At 38.1% G+C, this 22,023-nt stretch overlaps 1 protein-coding gene across 3 annotated transcripts in view; it reads right to left on the bottom strand.

The window, feature by feature from the left end:
* Window positions 1-3,097: 3,097 nt before the first annotated feature.
* Window positions 3,098-22,023, bottom strand: part of LOC128876014 (G-protein coupled receptor Mth2-like) — a 29,323-nt gene continuing 10,397 nt past the window's right edge. For all 3 annotated transcript variants that reach the window (XM_054122098.1, XM_054122104.1, XM_054122114.1), the window contains 7 exons: window positions 16,654-16,948; window positions 16,256-16,472; window positions 12,862-13,085; window positions 11,953-12,031; window positions 7,058-7,236; window positions 4,804-4,984; window positions 3,098-4,426 (listed from right to left, as the gene is read on the bottom strand). In XM_054122098.1, the coding sequence (XP_053978073.1) occupies window positions 4,093-4,426; window positions 4,804-4,984; window positions 7,058-7,236; window positions 11,953-12,031; window positions 12,862-13,085; window positions 16,256-16,472; window positions 16,654-16,948 (1,509 nt within the window). In that variant the 3' untranslated portion in view covers window positions 3,098-4,092. The remainder of the gene's footprint in view (window positions 4,427-4,803; window positions 4,985-7,057; window positions 7,237-11,952; window positions 12,032-12,861; window positions 13,086-16,255; window positions 16,473-16,653; window positions 16,949-22,023) is intronic.

Here is a 22,023-nt window from a genome sequence, read left to right as displayed (position 1 = left end):
TCGTGTCGTCTCCTTTCATTTTTCGATAGTTGTAGCGTTACACTTTCTATTTAAAAAGTCATATTAGTTTCTGTTTAAATTTCTGTTTAAATTAACTCCCAGAACTTTTCAGAAGGAAATTAGTTTGGAATCGAGTACTGTAATTTCATTCGGTGGAAAGTTTCTCTATTAAACGAATAAAATAAAAAAAAAAAGTGAAAGAAGATGTCCACTGGAGAGACGTTGGAGTTCGTATTCCTTTTTATTTTTTATTTTTTTATAATGTCATTGTTTGGAATGGATGGTCGGAAAATAAAATGCACCGAATGCCGGTGCAAGAAGCAGCCGCAAAGAAACAGGAAAATTAGTGAGGGGGAAAGCCGACTTTTCGAAACTGTGAATCTTCGAACCGGTAACCGGCGCGGAATTCTTTGGGTATAGGAAGAAAAATGAAGGCAATAAAACAGAAGATGTAATACCGATTCTTCGTATAAAATCGAAGAAGGTGGGACTGGTGGTGCTTCGTTCTAGAAATAAGAAAAATGTATAGTATTAAAAAAAAATTAGGATGGAGTTATAATTCTATGTCTTTTATTGGTTCTATAATTTTTAGTAATGTTACTCTTATATAATTATTTTTAAAGTTATCTTAAGAACGAATTTAATCTTTTCTTTGTTTGCTCAAGGTATTAAATATTTAAATAGACACGATCCCATTTTAATTTTAAATTCTAGAAAAACGATTAAAAATGATTACTACCCTAACGTTTATTTAGGTGAGAATTTTACACGCCTGTGGCGTCAACACTGCCTTCGTATTCAAATCCAAAGAGAGACAGACCCGGGAGCAATTCATCAAATGTACAAAGGCAATTAATTTAATAATTCATTACCTTCTAATCGGAACAACAGAGGGTAACTTTGCTACCTCGACGTACTTTACGGAAAATCTTGCCCCTTCGAGTTGACTTCGTCGAGGAACACGAGGCGTTTCCAACACACGGAGAATCGAGTGAACTTTTCTGACGAGGAACGTCTCTCAGTGCCGATTACAAAAGCTCTCTAGTTCCGAGCACTAACGATGAGCAACGTAATAAGCTTACGGATCCTACCAACGGCATCATCGGCTTACACGCGCGAACGAAAGCCTGCAAGCTCTCGATTTTGTCTTCGCGAAATCCGAAAGGGACGCCGCGCGCCATTTCCCGGAAACGTCGAGAAGCTCGTTCGTCTGGCTCGCAAAACAATTATCGCTGGAAGCATGTAATTCGATGCGAAATGGACGAAAATTAATTTAGTAACTCCGATTATTGCTTGGTATAAAATTACGTATTGAACCAACGACGTCGCGTCGAAGAGGTAAACAGAAGAATCTTTGCGGATTAGGGAATCGTTGAAATTGATTCAACTGAAAACTTTAAGTGGTACTGTCTGTACTTTAATCAGTTTTTTTATTTATCACGTTCTTTGGTTAATAAGAATGTTCCACTAACTAACGGCTAATTAAAGGCAATTTCCTCGATGCCAGTCGTGACGCCATTTGCCAAGAAGCTATCGGTAACAAATTAAACACCGTCGAAGAACGACGCCCTTTGCGATTGCATTCCGACGTAACTGTCAATATTCGCTTAAAGGAAGATTGATCAATAATGCATTAAACTCGGTGTAATGCATATTAATTCTCAGGGGCAGCTTCGCCGATATCTCAAACGTCAATATTTATTTTCGCTTCTCGCCAATTAAACCGCAGTGACTTAAGCCTCAGGCTGCGTGTGCGTAAATCTCTATTCGTACTCCAAAACGGTCCGGGTCAATTTCGTTCAATGTACAACGATTGAATTAGCTTATGCTTTCGATTATTATTTTAATTTATAAGGGCTATTCATCAAGTTGTAGACACTGTATATCTGAGAGGTACTAAATCATTAATTTCGAATATTTTTAACAATAACGGTAACCAAGAAAACGTAGTTTTAACAAAGAAAATTACGCGATACGACAGGGTGATGCGGAATTTTCATGAAATCTTGCGATTCTACGTAGGTTTCTCGTGATTCTCGCGATGTACGCGAAACGTCAAGTCTCGTATTTCGAGATTATTTTCCCTTGGAGTACAAATAATCGACACAACGTTTCCTCGGATGCCGCGAGACGGATATAAAGCTTTCGAAAAACCGTTTATCGCGCTTCCGCGTGATTTAAGGCCGATTTTAAAGCAGATTTTCTGACGCTGCTCTTTGTTCCGATTTAGAAGAACGCATCGCACTCTGAACTTCTAACCTGAATTCTTCAGGTTTTTCCTTGATTGTCAATGCTGCCATTGCTGATGTGAAAAGAACGGAACATAAATTTTATAATGTCGATGGTATTATGTATTTGTATTTGAATTAAAATTCATGGTTTAAGCTTAAATTCATGTCCAAATAAACAACTAACTTTTCATTATATTTTTATTAGACGATTAAATTTCATAGAAATTCATAGAATCCTACATATTTTCTCCAAGCTTTGAGGATGATTAAATGAAAGACGTTAATAACCTACTGACAACGAAGACGAAACGGATACCCTTCATTTATTCGTGTTTTTCGTCGAAATCGACGTCCGACAGTTTCACAAATATTCATTAATTTTTAATCAAGTTTTGCGAGCGTTCAACTTGTTAAGCATTTTCCGCGCGAATCGCAGCGGAGGCGTTTAAAATTTGAATGCTCGCTAGGCGAGAATGAAGGAGGCTGTAAGCGGCAAAGAGTCCCGTTCTTCTACTTCACCGGTGTTTTCGACCCGCGCCGGTTTTTCTGAAATATTCACGCGAATTTCCGTCGCTGATGGCGAACGGAACACGAAATTCTCGTTGGTTAAACTACCACACCATGAACATTTCGTCAGATTGCCACTAAAAGCGGCCACGCTAAAGCGGCTTCAGGAAAATGGTATAGCTACCGGCGAATTTTTAATTCGTCCTTTCGAAACGAGCGCGATTACTTTGCGTAAATACTTTTTTAAACTTTTGATTAATACAGGAAGGAAATTACACTCTCAGCAATTGAAGAACCCGATGGAAACAAATTTGTATGAATTTCTTAAATCAAAGGGTTAATGACTATTACTATACGGATTACTATAGACTATACAGAAGTTTAATGCGAATAATGTTACAATAATGACAAAAATTTTTAGACATAACTTTTGGAATCCATACAATTAGAAACAATATCATTTCGTTATAAGACAATATGTCGTACAATTACTTCGGACAATAATAAAGTAGCATGTAATATCAAGAATTTTTAAATATGATTTTAACAATTATTTAAGTACAAGACATTGAAAAAATTTTACTTGGATAATATTACAATGGTATATAATGACAAGAATGTTGAAGATTATAGGGTCCATCCATACAACTAACAACAATACTATAAAATAGAATATCAGTTATATCAGATAACATTATAGGGGCAAGATTATTCTAAAAATTCATATAATCCACATATTTCATATAATCAAAAATTAGTTCTGGTAACTACATGTCAGATCACGAGTTTCGTTTAGTTAATATTATAAAAGTGAGAATTTCCAGACAAGATTACTCTTAGAATCCATTCACACGATTAAAAGCAGCACTTCTAGCTACATGACAGGTCACGAGTTCAATTTGAATACAATTATAATAGTATACTATGGCAAGTACAATCAGTGAAAGTTACTATAATCCATTCACGCAATTAAAAACGCTACACTCCGCTACAGGATAAACAAAATACACTAACACAACTCGCCAGTTTTCCATCTGGCTCATGCATATAGAACATCCATTCATAATTACAGCTATCTTACGATTGATATCACTCCAGGACACTCAAAGCCAAAATATCATTCGTTGTCAAAGAAATTCGTTGTTCCTTAACTATAATCGCGAAAATCTCGGAAAGTGCAAGGTACAAAAAGAAACAACGAACGGAAACGCTAAGAAAAAAAAAATCTATAAAACAGGAGTAAGGTATTAAAAAGTAAAAAAAGTAGTTTATCGCTTTCGCGAGACCTCGTTCTTGACCTAGACCCGGGAACTCAAGAAATTGTTTCCGGAAACGGGCAATCCACTTGCTTTTGTCAAGGCGCCACGCTGATCGCGCAACTGGACGTCAGGGTGCTGTTGCTGGCGCTCTTTTTCACTTTGAAGGGATCCTGGAGCGTGGAGGTTCCCTGACTGGAGTTTTTCTTCGTCTGGTCGAACCCCAGCCGTTTCTTCAACGCCTGGTAAACCCGTGGCTTCAACACGAACAAAATGAATATCAGCACACCCTGCAGACAGTTTACCGCGTCGCTCCCATAGAACACTGCTTCCTTCCAGCTTACACTGGTGTACTGGTTCATTAGGGAGGACAGTATCTCTGCGATCCACGTAATCCCCATCACGATGAATAATTTCACGTTCATCACCAACCTGAATTAATAACAGAAAATACCATAAAAATAGGAATACGTTTGTTGAATTTTTGTCGAGATTTTTAATGAAGCGATAAACCGTTTAAATTTTCACGAATAAATAACCGATCTAAAAATAAAGTCACCGCTTTCTATACCGACTCTATACTTTCTACACTTTTTCTACACTGAATAATATACGCAGACTGGCATTAGTTGTAATAGCATAAATTCCCAGAAAAGATACGGTTATGTGCATAAGCATGAGAAGTGATGGAAACGAGATTCCACAGACTATAAAATGGAATTTCATGGGTTTATTTTGCATCAAAGATATTCCTGTGACCGTGGGGTTTCACTTAGCTTTCATGTTTAAGGGACAGTGGATGGACTCACTTAGTTTTGTCAGCGTGAAATCGTTTGCTCCTGGGATCCGACGGGTCGGCGACCCTTCTTATCTCAGCTTTCACCTTGCTACAGTGCTCTGCCGTGAGAATGAAGAACACCACGTTGGATATCAGTTGAATCGCGACTGGTCCTCTGAAGAAAATCAGTTCACCGTACATCCATGGCTGAGCTGTAACGTGAACGCCTCCGAGTGAATCAACCATAATCGATGACAGGCAATACGGATCTTGCTTTAAAGGGACTGTCAATTCGCGCCAAAGGAAAGTCTTCTTTGGGAATTAATTCTCGGCAAATTATACGCAACCCTTAACTTTTCCTTTTGCGCATATAATTATATATTGATTACATCGATTAGAATTTTAGAAAAGCATGGATTTGTCTGTGATTTGGAGTAAAATAGTAAAAAATATATATACTTTATCAAAGAATAGAACGGAAGAATAGAAATAAATATTTTACCCCTCGACTTTCATTAAAAGAATATTCCACAAATAAGTAAAGAAAATGGTATTCACTAGAAAAAAATGTCTCGCAATTCAGCGGTACTCTTTATCGCAAGAACGAATTTCTGTGGCAAGGGAAATATTGAATTAATATGCGCGTTTTCGCACATTAATTCAATATTTGATCTCGAAAAAGCGCGAAATCTGCGGTAGCAATTTGTGCTTTTACCAGAGAGAAGAATCCTTAGGGAGCCATCGGGTTGTTCTTTTAATGGGATTCTTGTATTATATCGCTTTAATTTCAGAAATTTGAAGACACCCAAGAGGAAAGAAGCAGAAAGGAAAATACTCGCGATTCGTAAAGCAAAAGGCAGAAGTTTACGTAAATATCTCGCATTTCAATGCACGACTTTCTTCATTGAGATGCGAAATTTATCTTCACCCAAGGGGAACAAAGAAAATGTTTGCAATTTATTATATGCTCGAGTGGACGTTTGAAACATCAAAGCAATGGTTACTCGAGCACGAGAATCTTTAATCTCCTCTGTCCTTTATTTTATTTTATTTTTTTACGTTGGCCAGTGCCGTGAATTATTTGAGGTTCAACGATTATAATTCAAATACAAATTTTAATTTATTATCAAATGATTTAATTTGTGAAACAATTTCAAACTTTTGGTAAAAATAACCCGCGCAATTAGTCGAGAACAAATAGTCAGCACTCAAGTCAGGTCAGCAGTGTGTCGGGTCAAGATATCACTATCAAATTTGATAACGTATCCAAGTGGACAATTATACGCTCGTAACAATGTTTCGAGCCTCTTCTACTTCGCTAATTAAATCCGGCGAAATCTGGTAATATGATTGGTAATTCGTTTAAGCATCAAGTTTTGAAAGGATCGTTAGGAGCCGTCGCATCTCGTTCGATGAATCTTCAAGTATTTAATCGATTGTCACAGAGTTGCAAAGTCGGTCGAGAAAACGTAAAAGTTTAATGAAACTTGAGAATAATCTGCGCGATCCTGTCTTACCTGGATGATTTTTAAATCACTTAGAAAAACTCTTTAATTATCGAGCCATCGTGATACCTGACATTGCTAATAATCGAAGTCGAAGTTTCTCGTGTCGATAAGGCATGCTAATGAGACAGTGGTGAACAAAGTTAATCGAAACTGGTAATTATAAAACACACAAGAAGCGGCACGTTTCAATTTTATTGTAGTCTTGCGAAATAGAGTCTGAAACTTCATCGATCATTTAAAATAATAATAAATAATCTGATGACTCTTCGTAACCAACAACCATAAATTAAATATACTCTCCCCTAATGACCAAAATAAAATAAAATAAAAACTCGCCCCTTCTATCCTTCTATTAAATTAAACGGGATCATTAATATACTTCAACCTATTTCAAACCATCAGCCTAACACAATTAACTAAAAATTCAAATATCGAATCTATAATAAATACAAATCGTCTCCCTGAAATGGAATCTGAACGTTTGCACGCTTTTGTGTAGAAATTTGTGTTCCCTCGTGTAAATCTGGTCGTTAAAAATCTGCCAATGAGTTTCAATAACAAATGCATTAAAATAAATCCCGTGTAACGTTGAATCGAAACATCCAGACCGCGGATATCCGAATAAATTGAGGCACGGTTGGTCGAGCCACGGACGAGCCGATAGCTCGTGGAATTTTTGCTTTTTTTAACCGATTCTTCAAATAAACATAACGGACGACGCGAACGTCCAATGTATGGCGGATCGCGAAAGCATATCGTTTCCGTTCGATAACTTACTTGTGAACCAGCATTTCGTTGTACCAAAATACGGCGTGAAATTTGTTGGCAGGAGATGCATCTGATCGGTCAGAATGGCGAAACCGGTGATTAACAACGCCAAGCCCCACGCGTACAAACAATACAACAGGAATCGTTTGCCGTGGGATCGTCCTCTGCCGAAATTTCCACGCAGACTCCTGAGAAAAAAGAGGAATTCTTTTGTAGATTACGTATTATTATGTTTGCCCTATTATTTTAGAAAAAGAAATACAAAGTGAATTTCAATTTATTGCATAGAGATATGGTTTATTTATGACGAGTATAACTCCACTCTATTGGCAAAGTAGTAATTTCTTGTAAACAGGGTCTGTTCGTGCTGTTTTATTAACGACAGAAATTCCCCATATCTCATAATCGAATACAAATTACAGATAATTGCACACCAGCCTTAACTGTACAAGGAATCGAGTCGTAGTGACATGTTGTTGGCATGAATTGCAAACAATCTTTCTTTTCCTATCTTATCCAGGAAATGAAAAACACAAGTAGAAATCAATTATCTTGGATCCAATCACAATGTAAACATTTAATCAAAACGAAAAATTACGTAATAATTAAAAATGAAATTAAATAATATACGATGCGGAAACTAAAGTAACAATTACAGCTAGTGGTATTTCCATTCCTACTTTTTATCATTCCTAGATCTACGTAACGTTGATCGTCATGCACAACCTTGAAATTATCACGATCCGTTACGCAATTTGAATTTTGTATGCATTCCTTTCACGCAGGAGAAGAACAGGCAGAAATTGTTTACCGCGATTCAGTTACAATAAATTGCAACTCTCGTTCCTGATACAGTGATCAAAATAATTAATAAATCGCCAACACTAACGAAATAGGAGATGCAAGTATTCATCGCCTCCACTAAATATTCTCAAAGGAAAATTTCTAAAGAAATATAATTTCCTTCTTACTTCTGGTACTAAGGAATAAACAATAGTTTCCTGTTTTTGTATAAAATATATCACATAAAAACATGAATTGTAAATTATAAGCATTTGATCTGGACAAACCTAAGCATTTATCCATGATTGAGTCACGTTTATAGAAAGACACTTTCGAGTGAATATCAAGAGAAGAATCTTTTCCATACGCCATTCCATTCGCGAATGGTGAAACGCTTAATTAATTATTAATCGTTCGTGTATTCCACGCGACGCTTGTTGCTCGACGCTTCGAACCTGAAGCAATTTGCGTTGATGAGCTCGTCGCGAATATTCGGTTAAATTGGCTAAATAAATGACACGTCGCAGTTGTTGTTATTTCGCTCTCGATTGGCAATAAAAAGCAATCGATTTCAGCTACCGTGAATCTGGATTCCGAATGAACATATCGGGTTTATGTTTACGCCGAAATGGTGGAACTAAACTTCTCGTGAAGCTTGGTACACGATAATCTGGAAGGGATCGGTTGCAATTATGGAGGCTCGAAAATTTTTTTATTTTTAGAAAATTTCAAAGATACGACGATTTTTGAAAGATCATACGCAAGGATCTCAACAGCAGGTTCGCTCATTGAATTCTCCATTTACCTAACCTCCTCTGTTCAGATTACCAAAATTTATCATCCCCTACGCTTTCGTTGCAGAGTTACTTGTAAATAGCCATAAATTAACGAGATAGAAGGAAGAATTATGGATGGTTCATGCAAATGAATCCACCAACGAGTTCAGGTGATTCATGAGATCAATATAGCGATTATCCAGCACGAGGGGTAATATATTCGATGGCCTGTACAAGAAAACAAATAAGTCAAAGTATCAATGAACAATTGTATACAAGACTCCCAGCAGCCATTCGCTAATAGCGATGATTACACTCTGTGGTATACCGAATCTTCTACTTATCTAATCTTAGCAGTCTCGTAGACTTTCATTCCAGAGTTAATTATAAATATCTATGAAGTAAAACGTTGGAAGAAATTATGGGTGCCATATTGGTGTAGAGCATTCCAACGAAATGATTTCTCGAAGGCCAACAAGAAAAGCAAAGAACGTCAGCGCGACGATTCCACGTTTGCGTAGATCTATTTTCTCCGCATATTTACAAAGCCAGCAGTTAGAATAGCGTCTTAGAAACACAAACTCCCACGGCACGTTAGAGATGAGAGGCATAGCGTGCCACAACCATCTATGGATCACGATCGTGCGCTGGACAATCGCATATCGATCGAACCAGAATTGGATGTTAAATCGAGATAACGAATTTTAAAATATAGAAATTGAACAAAGTAGCGTGTCATTGTTTCGAAATATTCCTCTTTAAACGAAACACCCTATAAATGTTAACACAATCATCTACAGATTTCTATTTAAACAAAGAAACCCTGAAAATCTTCAACCTCTCCAAATAAAACCAAATTCAATTATTCCCAAAATACAGGTTTCACGAATTATCAAAGATTTAGCAATAAACGCGTGGATCGGCGATTAAAGCAGGCAAAGCAGTTCGACAAAATGAATCGCAGCACATAAAAATGTCAATACAAGGAATTCTTTGTCGGTTCTTAAATTCGTTGAAAATTCGGAATTCATCGCGTGTGCCGTTCTTGTATGCAGAATTTCAATGCAGGCGATTCAAGAGGCTGCGAAACACTGACCCCGCTGTTCGATAATTAAAATTTGTACATCTGTGTTTCAAGTGCCTAATGTTGAAGGAATAAAGAAGGTAGGGAAACGAGGTTGCGACCTACATCGACGTGCAAGCAATTTCAATATTTATGATTGATTAACGCGTCAAAAATTGAACACTTATAGAATAACGTGTACGATAATCGTTTTGCGGTGTTAAAGTAACTTGTAAGGACAAGTAGAATTAGTAGAATTTAACTTTTTTTAAATATTCCGTTTTCTTGTATTTTACGAAAAAACGTCTGGTACATCGAACACCCTGTACACCAAATGTTTGTGTTCGTTGTTTCTTGCACAATAATTTTCTGCTCTTGTGCATAACCTGTATTATTCTCAGAACACGTTGACGTAGGTCACAGACTTTATATAACAATACGTAAACGTCTGCCAATCTATTTATATAATTTCACTTGAATTGCCAACAAGGTTTCTTTCAATTGTTATTTCATTAGTACCCTGAATCACAATCTTCAACAATTTGAAGAACAATGCGATGAATATAGAATGATAATAAATAACACGAAACATTTCACCGGTAGACGTTTGCCAAACAGGAAAACACGCAGAGAATACACGGACTGCGGGATACGGGCTCATTTCGAAAACGCACTTTTATCTGCGGTCTATTGGATTGACTGTGAACTCGACGGAATGGGTCACCAATTACATCGGTTAAAATTGTAGCGATACAACGTTATTAAATCTTCGATGACAAGGGTTTTTTAGTGCTTCTCTTAAATTAAAAATCTGAAAACGATGGTATTAACATGCGTATATAATTCACTTACGTCCGGATCATTCCACGCGAAATCGAACTAAAAATCAATTTCTCAAAATTTGTCTTCGTTACAGTACTTTGGATCGCGCCACCGCCCGTCTATGAAGATTGAAAAATAAATAAGTCTCTAACGCAATTTCGCGATTCCCGACTCCAGTCTTACTTTGACCCCGTTGAAACCGTCTCAGAAGATATTTATCACCAAGAGGTAAACACGGTGTGTGTACCAGCGAGCTTCCAGCGAGTTTCAATCTTTGAGCTGGGAACGCAAACGGTGATCCGCTAGAAATCGGAAATCCGTTTACCTCGTTTACAAAGTTTACAAGGGGACCACGCAGTCAAATCGCGCGACCGATCCCCGTTGACACTTTATCATAGTTTTAGCAGCGCTCGGCGCAATTTCGGAATTGAATACTGGTAAACATATCAAGCGTCGCGCTCGGAAAACAGGGCCTGGATTATTGTTGTTAGCATGGAGAACGACGATACGCTGGAATTAGGGGTGAAAGTTCGTATATCTCTCGTAATACGAACGGTACCAGGCCCGCTAATTCCCTTGTGGTGAAACTGAATTCGTTAGGAATTCATCGTAAAGCCGCTCTTGAAGTATTACGCGTACGTATTTCAAATTACATTGATTAACTACCCTCCTGTTGGCACTGGATTATTAAGTAGGTTCGTTTTATGAACCTGTCGCTCGTATCGTTTTGCATTACACATTTCTGTGCCGAGATACTGTTCGTTTCCAAGCAGAGGACCCATGCAGTTCATGATTAGCGAGTATATTGTATAATTAATGATATTCGAAATATTCGTTAATATCCAAGTAATGATTGCTTGTTGTGTGGATGTACAAAAAATAGAAGAGTCTATTCTATATCTTTCCTTGTTTATAAATTGTAAACAAAAATTTGTAAATGTAAATTGAAAAAAATTTAATCGTTGAGAAAGAAATAATTGTTTCGTTTCTATTAAGTATGTATTGTACTATACTATTCGACACGAGGAATTTGCAAGACTCCATGCAATTCGCGAGACTCCACAGGGTAATAAATTAAGTTTGCAAGTATATATACCTGGAAGCTCTATCACTCTGGTAATCTATTACGCCGACGACACTTGAAAAATTGCAACGTGTAAAGCACTCCCCGCATAATTCTTCGAAAACTTTTAGATAAAGATCCCACCCTGATCTTGTCTGCCATTGATGGAATCGATTTTTCTCGCATTAATCACCGCGTACTTAAGCCACTTTATATCCAATTTCCTTTCTATTTCGCTCAATTTCGAATCGACTACCTTCACTTTACGACAAACTTTCTGTCGCAATAATTCCGTAGATTTAAGTTTGAGAGATAGATAGCGAAGATGGGGCAGGGAAAACGACGCTTGAATGTTTTGCGTGAGGCAAGAAAATTTATGTCATTAAAAATATCTTACCCGAATGTCCGCCATATATCGAAGCACATGATGTTCAGCCAAGAGAAAGCTGACAGGAAAAAGAAGAACATGAGGTATCCTGAAATCAAAGACAGGATTTCGTCTACCAACTGCGTGTAGAATTTAAATTTTTGACATACAATTAGAGGTGCAATTAAAATTAAATTAATGTTGGTGTCTTAATCTATTTTAGTACAATCTTCTATTTTTATTCAGTTTGTCGAGCAGCGTTAAGAAACTGTTTCTTTGCACACAAGAGTCATATTCGTACCTATATTGTGTAATATAAAAAAAAAAACCATCCATGGAAAAATAGAAAATATGATATTAATGTTCGCAAGTCTGGAAATCCCGAAATTTAGTGAAAATAAAATTGAAAGTTTCGCAGAAATTGACGTGTATGTACGAATAAAAATAATTGTCCAATTGATATTTCACAGCCGAACGCTATAACGAGAAATTTGTTTCCGATACACCGAATTTGACGTGACTTTCATTTCGACGTCAAGTTAAAATATGACGTATCCTTGAATGTCTGGAAATGATATGTATAAAACATGAGACGTCTGGAAATAACTCATGGAGATGATTCGTTGGAACGTAATCGAGTGCAGCCTGAAACGATGGACTGTCCACGGTGTATATTTATAGTTATAAAACACGAATAGCCAGTTAGATCGTATTACATTTAACGACTAATTCTAACCACCGATGTTTCATTTTCGTTTCGCTAATAAACAACTCGACGAGTTATTAAATAAGAATTAATGAAGAATTAAATATATTATGTAATTATATATGATAATAGTAAGTATCAGCTATATTGACGCTAAGAAAATCGTAAGAAATAGTGCAGCAGGAATTTATAATTAATTGCAAAGAGTGTACATTAATGTTGCGATAACGTACCCAGCGCAGCACAATATGTGGTTGCGATGCTGTTTTCGGGGCTCCGGAACGGTGTCACCCAAGGCATTATGGCAAGACAAATGTAAGACATTAGGAGACTCGCAGAATGGCACATCAACGTTTTTCCGTGAAGATTTTGCAGCGTAGGTAGGCAAATGTACACCAACAATGTCAACAGCAAGAACACGCAACTTACTATCGTCAGGATGCTGGTAATTGTGATCCTGAAATCAGTAAAGAAAATGATCCATTTAATACTGGTACAACATCCATTTAATAATTAAACCGTGGATTTTACGCATTTATAGCGTACACTAATAGGAAAGGGAATATAAAAAATATATGTATGTAAAATATACAAAAATTAATTAATAATTTTTGCTTAAGTGCATGAACCTTGTCAAATTCTCTTGTTTTATCAATAAGACATAACTGATTTTTTTCCCTCGATATGTGATAAAAAACCAAAAGAATGCCTCGCTAGTATTGAAGAATTTATGTGAATCGTTGAACGAAAATAAAAGAAGGTTATCCATGAATGAAAATAGACATCGCGCGAGTTTATTAGAAATAAATAACGTTGTCGACCCCATTATGTGTCGTCTTTCGTAAGCTTATTCTACGAATTCTACAATTTTTGTAATGTTTATCAATTCTTTGAATAAATTTGCACGGTATTTATTTCCGAAGCATTCCCTTCAGAAGCATTCCGTAGGACAAAAAGTATTCCGAAAATATTGTTAACCGAGCGAAGAAAACAGGAAACGCTCCGATTCTCGACGAAACAACTTCATTTAGTTCATCGCTCATTGCGGTCTGCTAATTAAGGGAGACTCCCACCATTAATTCACGTTTCTCTAATAAATCTCGACGTCGAGCGTTGAGTGTACGTGGTTTTGAAGAAGAAGCGGCAGCCCTGATAAAACGAATTACTTCGACTTCCTTGGTGAACGTTGGAAACGCGAAATTTCCCCCAGCGAAATGAACTTTATCTCGGTGCTCCTAAGTGGAGGCGAGCGCGAGAAACGTCCTCGCTACAAAGGGAATCGTGTCTGCACGTAAGTATTCTCATTATCACGGACTCCGAATATAAATCGACTCATTCCGGCTATTGCCGTGTCCTCCCGGCATTAACAACCTCATGAACATCGGTTGATCTTTATTTGCGTCGAAGTTAAGGGAGAATTCCGTGGTCGCGAAACGGCTTCGTCCATCCCCGTTGATTCGACCCGACTAATTTCTTTAATAAGGCTTGCGGAAATTGATGCAAGGGAGGAGCAAAATTGTACTGGAGTTACTGTTGGCAAAACCGAAGAAGACATTTGTATGAAACTTTTGGAAGAATGCTAGTTACGTTCGGTCATATTTTAAGTAAAACACAAAATAATATTCATCCACATCCACACGTTGCAAATATTAAATAATTATCTCTGTAGAAAAATGTAGATACTTTTTTTTGAATAATTATTTATCAGCTTTTGCAAGTAAAATTTTCCATTATACAATTACATTAATAATGAACTCCTATTGAAAATGAAGAAATCCATTTTGTAAATGCAAACACTCGAATAATAAATTGTCCTATAAAATCAAGTGCAAGAATCGCTTGATGCGACTCCACTGGTTTCGAATCGTAAAATGGAAATGGCCGTTGCGTGAAAGGTGGATGCACCCAGCTTGAAAAATCGTAGAAAATAATCAAAAAAGATATACACCACTAGAGATGAATACACGAAAGAATGTGCAACCATTTCTTTACGACTTGTCCTGGTCAATGGCCCATTTTACATTCATCAGACAGATGGACTTTCGCCATTGTTGTTTATTCTTCTGCTTGGAAATGCACAAGTGTACACATTGTCCGCACCACTGGCAAACAACTTGGCCATTTGGCATTGATACAGGTACGGTATACAGTACTGTCCATAGTAATTCCGACTCTATACGTATGCCGAGCTAAACAAGCGTCACAGTTTGTAATGCTAATACCTACATTTATTAGTTTTTGGCGTTTATCGTAATACGTATGTTTGTTTCCCGAGCTTTGAATATTAATGTGATCATGAATCATAGATTATGTCGATATTAATAGTTTTTCTTTTACCATGACGTTTCCAACGATTGTGTGTTGACATAAACAAGTATCGTATTTCTAATGCTAACACCGGTGGTCTGTATTAGCTTTAGAGTTTGTCGATACAGTGAGTTTTTCAATAGAAATCACTTTCTTCCCCGTTTTATTTACGAATATCTTATTTATAACCGCGTTATTTGACGATCGAATAAATATGGCGTGTTAGAAACGGAATATAGAATTTGAACCAGAATGACTCACGGACGCCGACGCTTCGCGCATGGAGAGGAACAGAGGTCGACGAATACGAAAGTTTCAGGCAGTGCTTCAATTGGATCTCTTGAAGCTCGACTGGCTTTACTTATTTAAACTTTGCGAAGTCAAACAAACCGGTTCGGGGGCAATAAATGGCGGCCATTCATCGGCTTAAAAGTTTCAAACACGCGGATTGATGCGCGCGAAAGATGCGGCAAAGCCGGACGGCTTCAAATTGGATACGGTTCTTCTTTTTATTCCCTTTTATCGACGTTTCAATGGGAGCCGTGGCTAATAATCGATGAGGATTTTCTATCACGACGATGGCTCGTCGAGCTTGTATATATCCCGCGAGCACTCGAGCACTCATTGCGCTTTTCTCGCGAGGACGCACAAAAGAGTTCGTGCGACGACTTTTGTTGCGTGAAACGATCCTATGTCCGTTGGCAAAAAGGAAAATAATAACTAATTGGACTGCAGAAACCTCCGTAGGGGTGAAAAGGTACAGGGGCGGGGGCGCGGGGGGGGGGGGGGTTGTAATCTGTCCCCTCACTTTTGAGAACTAAAGAATTTCATTCTGAAAGTTAAATGTCTAAATAACTCTTTCACAGTGGCTGGTGCACAAGGATTAACAAACATAATTTTTAAGCTTACGTAACGAGTACAACGCTCTCTTTTTAATAGCGGGCAGAAGTTAATGGAACGTGAAACGCTTACAGAGCTGAAAAAGAAGAAATAAATAAGCAAGATAATTATAGCACGACCTGTACGTGTTACGACTCGAGGAAAACGAAATGATTACGTTTCACTTTTTAATGACAAGGACTGCTGGTAAAAGTTCTAAAATTAAAGAAAGAAAAAGAAGCTGAAACTATCGCTGAAAACTTCCCTATACTGTCTGTGTAGTTTCAGGTTTGCAGCAAAAATTCAATTACGAAACAAGATTCAGCAGGTGAATCCAAAAACTATACTATCGCCTTTGAAAAGTTACACTTGTCCAATTAAGAAAGAATTTAAAAAATGCATTATATTCACAAATTCTGGGAATTATAGAAATCGACTCACTTGACTTTATTGACTTCTTCGTCGTACGCTTCGTCCGGGAAGCACATTACAGCTATCACGGTTTCGTTCAGCATCTCCAAGCAGTAGTCGCTGTGTGGATGCGGTGGAGACTCGACGACTTGCTGCAGGTATCCTGTTTGCGTCAGGTTTTGTATTTCGAACGCTTTCAGCATGTACCTACCCTTTTTGCACACCGAGCCGACCAGCAGTCCATTTCCTTCGAGACAAACACGCAAATACGAAGACACAAATTATTAAAAATTAAAGAAAAATATGCGCAAGGTGAACTCGACAAACTCAGCCAACAGGATTGAAAACAGGTAGCATCCAATATTATGTTCTATAATGCTGTATTACGTTATATTATTCCGTATTAGGTGTTCAATCCTGAGACTCACCTGTGTCCTCCCACGTCCCACTCGTAAGATTCGAAACCGTTCTGTAAAATCCCGATGAAGCCTTGGCCGGGTCGGTTACGTCGCAACCGTATTTTCTACCATATAACGCATACAACCCATTTTCTGGACAACATTTCCTTACGCAGCTGTTGCTCTCACAGAATTCCAAGTTCCTGCAAACACGAACCGCGAGTTGACGTTTTATTTGAGAATCCTTCGTCAACTCCAGACAGCCGTTCTCCTCCGTGATGGGGAACCACTCGTTCCAGCTGTTTGCCGATGACGGTAACATCACCTGCAAATTTTGTTCACTGATTTGGAGTTACGTTTCCTACGATGAATATATAATTTTCACATAATTCCTTACGCGAGATGTTTTATCTAAATGAAAATTTTGTTCACATTTATCTACATATAGGTAAATCGACGGTACGGACTCGAAAGATTAGATTCGGACATTTCGCACTGTCGATGGAATCGAATCATCAAAAATTTACGGTCGACGATCTGGAACAAGTCTTGGGGAAGTTTGAATTGTTTCGACGGTTCAAGGAATGTTCCAAGTCCCGCGAAGTCTGCGAATTCTTTCGAAGGTCTGCTCGACCGAGATACCATCAGCTTTCGTAAAATGAAATATCAGGAAGGAATTAATCCTCCGTAGGAATTCGTGAATTAATCCTACCTTAAATATTCCGAGGAGTCTAGATATGGATTATTAAATACTCTGAAAATCGTTGATAGTGAAACAGGTTTGTTCCTTTTCTACAAATTATACGCGATTTTTACATTGATCCAAAGTTAAATACGTTCGCGGGATTAACGTTTGAGAAGAAGATAAGATATGAATTATTAAACACTCTGAAAATCGTTGCTACTGAGTTTTATTTTTTTCATACGGTACCAGTTGGAACAGATGGTACTATTCTGGGTTTTTGCTCTATATTATTTTTTTTTTTTTTTATATTCTGTATTCGATACATAATATTACAAATATATGGGGGGGCTAATTTTAAAAAATTCGATGGCGGACTAAACTAGAAGACATCCTAAAGAGAGATACGGTAATCTGTTTGAACTAAAACATCCTCCTCCTAGCTGTTCTTTTGCAAAAAAAGTTCATGGTTAAGAACCAACTGCGTCGATTTCACTATCGTCTCGTAGATCGTGTGCAATTTTTTCTAAAGTATGTTCGAGCACTCGTGTTTCACGGATGGGAACGGTTATGTCCATAGAAACGTCCAAGTGACCGTGAAATTTCTTTCACGTTTACTTGACGATGTGTTCAGCTTCGAAACCTATTATCGAGCCGTTCCATCAAACCTGTCGACACGTAGCTCGTCGCCCGTGTCATTATTTCACAAGCGTCGCAGGTGAATGATCGAGAAACGTGGTCCGTAGAATGGCGTCCATTGATGCCAAGATAACGAGCGGAACACCATATCCCCCGGAAATAGGATTTGTCTGTTAACGGTACGAAAGATAGAGGGACCGGCGAATGTGGCATAGTGCAAATGTCACCAGGGTCGTGAGATTTGTCTAATACTCACAGAATGGCCTCGTAAATCGCGGGTGGATTTTCTTTTAGCACTTTCCTTGAGAATTCTCCGTGGAAAGACTACTGTGCAACATTTACTCTTTCTTTTGTTAGGATACTTGCGGCTGAAAGTTATTTCTTTAAAAATTTTGAGTGGGGAGTCTCGAGAACTAAATGAACTTCAACATTATCCTCTTAAATATTGTACAGAAATTCTTATTTTATTCAGACGTTTGGACTGGTTGAAATCATCTTCAGTAATATAGAAATTTTAAATTTTGTCACACTGTGTACACACTGTTCTTTGCAAACTTTTTAATCTAATTGTGTTCCCTTCCCGTTTTGCGAGGTTGTAATTTGTGTGAAACGTCTGAAATCTGCATCCACATTTTTCTCTACTTCGTGTGGACGGATTCGAATTAAATTTGCATATACCTTTTAATATGTATCACGGTATCCGGAATATGCAACAAATTTTTGTCTCGCGTTGATAAATATTTATTACATTAAAATGTGACCGTACTTTGGGTTACCTGGACTGCGGAAGGGTGTTAATGGTAATAACGAGGATGAAGTAAAGTGGATACAAAAGTTCGTCGAGGACTTATTTTCAATGACATTCGAGGAAATGAAACCAACACTTTGAATGTCAAGAATCGAACAGAGGATTTCACATTTGAAAAAGAAAATTAATTGGATTGGATAAAACATATTCATTGAATATCCCAATAACATTCAAGCAATATTGGAAAAATCTAATCGTCTGACAAAAACAAATGTATTTATGTGACTTTACGTAAGGCAGCACGTCTTCCTGTGAGATTATACAACACTAAAATTGCTAGATAGGAAATAGTGAAATATGTAAATATGCTGTTAGGCAGAAATACGATGTATGAATATATTGAAATAAAATGCAATGAAATAAAAATAGATTGGTTTATGTCGATATATCGAAATAAAATAAAATGGTTATGCAACCATTACAAACAGAGAATGGAAAATGTCTCCTGCCTTCTCAAAAAACATTCTGAATTATAATTCGGAAATACAGATTCCTCCTATGCAACTTCTGGAAGCAATTAGTAATTGAGACACTGATATCCTGCAACGATTTTAATCCGAAATCCAGAATCTCTCTCGCGAGTACCTTGGCACGTGACTAACGAAGTCATCCACTATAATTTGAGGAAGCTTGCAGTCAAAGGAGGAATCGTAAGGTCTAATTAATCCCTATCACGCACGTCTATCAGGTAGTTGTAATCCTCACGCATCAAATCGATTCCCTAGAGATGAAATGTACAAACTAGAGAGGCAAAAGATTTTCTATCATACTAACGATATTCGCGTTATAAGCATGATATTTCTCGGTACAATTGGAAACACGAATTTGCATGCATCTATGTGAATTCTTAGTAAGTACCACTCCAAGCTTACCGTTTACGACACAATAGCTAATTAATTTAGGGAACACTTGGAATGAGGACAAAATTAAACCCTCTAAGACTGGGTGTATAATGTCGATGAAACTAACGAACTTTCAGGTGCATTGTTACTCATTAGAATAATATGTTTGTCGTTGAAATTTCAAACTTGGGAGAAAGATGTATCATCATCTAGCTTGGATAAGACGCCACTAAGCTAATGAGAATCTTTAATGGATGAACTACCAACGACACGGAGGAGCAATTAGGGAGTCGTGGAATTTCTAACAAATATTAAATTGATAAACAACGATCCAGCATTCTGACTCTTGGGGGAAATAGAGCGGCGAAGGTAGAGGGGATGGTGTATACAGTGAGAAAGAAGAATGTAAAAATTGACACCGCCGAGGAGGCTTCGTTGACGAGGTAGCAAAAGGCGTTATTAGAACGACCGCGTTACAGTTATCTGCATCGAGCTGCAAGGGCACGCTCGATTGAAACCAAAGACCGTTCTACCCGACACCCTCCGCAATGCGGTCCTTGATTTCACCAGCGGCGCACCGTTCGTACGCCATCGCACACCGATGTGTGCTACCACCACGCCCCGTAGATTCTCTGGCGATGAGTCGGATTTATTTACCGTGCTGCATCCTTTTGCCGGCCAGAATAAAGCCCAGCACCACTTTGTACCATCGTCCACCACCCCTGCGACCCGCTCGACTCGCGCGAGAGTCACGCCGAAAAAGGAATCGTCGATATTTATTACAATAGAACCGATAAAAACAACCCCGGTACAGGAGAAACGCGACGAATTCGACCTGTATCGCGCGTATCGTTGCCGCGATATCTCGTAATATCGACAGCCGGGGACACCGCGAATGTTTAATCCCGCGTGTGTCACGCAGCTGGAGGGAAACGTACCGAGTTACGGGGTTTCGGAAAAATGTCATTACGGTTAATCCTACGTTTAACGGATCGAGGATTTAATCGGACAGAATTCTGGGATGCTTGTGTTTCGATTGTCACTAATTCGAAATTAAAAGGGATATTTATACGCGCTGTTGAGGTGGGGGTGGGTAAAGGAATGCGTTAGGAGAGGAGAAAGCGCAAGACGAGGGAAGATTAATATAAAAATCAGTAATGGATCCTATGGTAATGACAAACAAATTAATATAGTAACTGACAGGGCCCACTTGGAACTATGTATATTAATTAACTTTGATATCGAAGCTTTGATTTATATATGTTTATCTTAGTGATATTAGGAAACAGACAAGGGGTAATTTCAACAACTTTGTAACCGGAGCCTAATTGCTCAGTTAATCGAGCCAGCCTGCTCTCGAGACGCTAAAGTGATCGTAGAGGAAACTGAGTGATTGAACTCATTGACTCGGAGTTTAATTGTTTCCAGTGTACCAAGCGGTAGCTGTATGCTAATTGAAATTCGACTAAAAACTTTGCAGCGTTGCATCGATTATGTTAACATCAAATGAATTGTATCGATTCGCCGAATCCATGAATGTTCCGAATTCCGTGCACGTCGAAGACAAAAAAAAGGAAACGTCGATATTTATTACAACAGGGCCGATAAAGCACTGCGGTGGAGGAAGGTGCGATGAATACGACCGATATCACGGGCATTGTTGCCGCAATATCTCGTACTATCGATAGAAAAAGGACACCGCGAATGTTTAACCGCGTGTGGATTACACACCGCCAGAGGGGAACACAGTGGGTGGATGATATTATAGTGGGCGGCAGTTTGATTGGTGCGCTACTTTTCACCGCGGCGAACGACCGTGGAGTACCATAGGTACGGGGGTAAATTTGAGTGATTTGAAATCGAAAATTGGAATCTGGATATTGCCGCGACACGAATCGGAAGATTAGGAAATCGATTTCTATCGAAGACGCGGAGCAGTGATCGTTAGATTCTGATTGTCATCAGCTTGATTACTCCAGTTCTCTGATTCGGTTTAATGGAACGAGGGCATTTTACATAATTATGTTAAATTTACTAGACACGTTGTAAAGCTGAGATCTTCTTTGTATTCTTCGTGTCTTTATTATTAGGGTTAGTATTATCAGTTAGTTCGTTTGTAAATTCTGTCGCGTTTCACGTATCGTGAAGTAGCGAATAGGAAGACTCGTCTGAAAAAGTGCAGACACTTCAACACGTTCGACGCCATGGGGTGAGCGGTGATCAGGCACGTAGCCAGAATTTTATTTTCGGAGCGAAAGAAGTCCAAACGAGAGCCTAACTCAAGGGTGAGAACTCCAATCCTGGTATTGCGTTTTGTCGAATAATTTAATATTAGAATATTGCATAGGTATTCGAAACCTGTGAATAAACAGGAATATCTTTATTTGAATATCACTATTCGAATTTTAAAATATTTCTGTTCACCCAAA

This window comes from Hylaeus volcanicus, chromosome 1 (assembly GCF_026283585.1).
Source record: "Hylaeus volcanicus isolate JK05 chromosome 1, UHH_iyHylVolc1.0_haploid, whole genome shotgun sequence".
Taxonomy (NCBI): Eukaryota; Metazoa; Arthropoda; class Insecta; order Hymenoptera; family Colletidae; genus Hylaeus; species Hylaeus volcanicus.
This window is presented reverse-complemented; position numbering and strand designations above follow the sequence as displayed.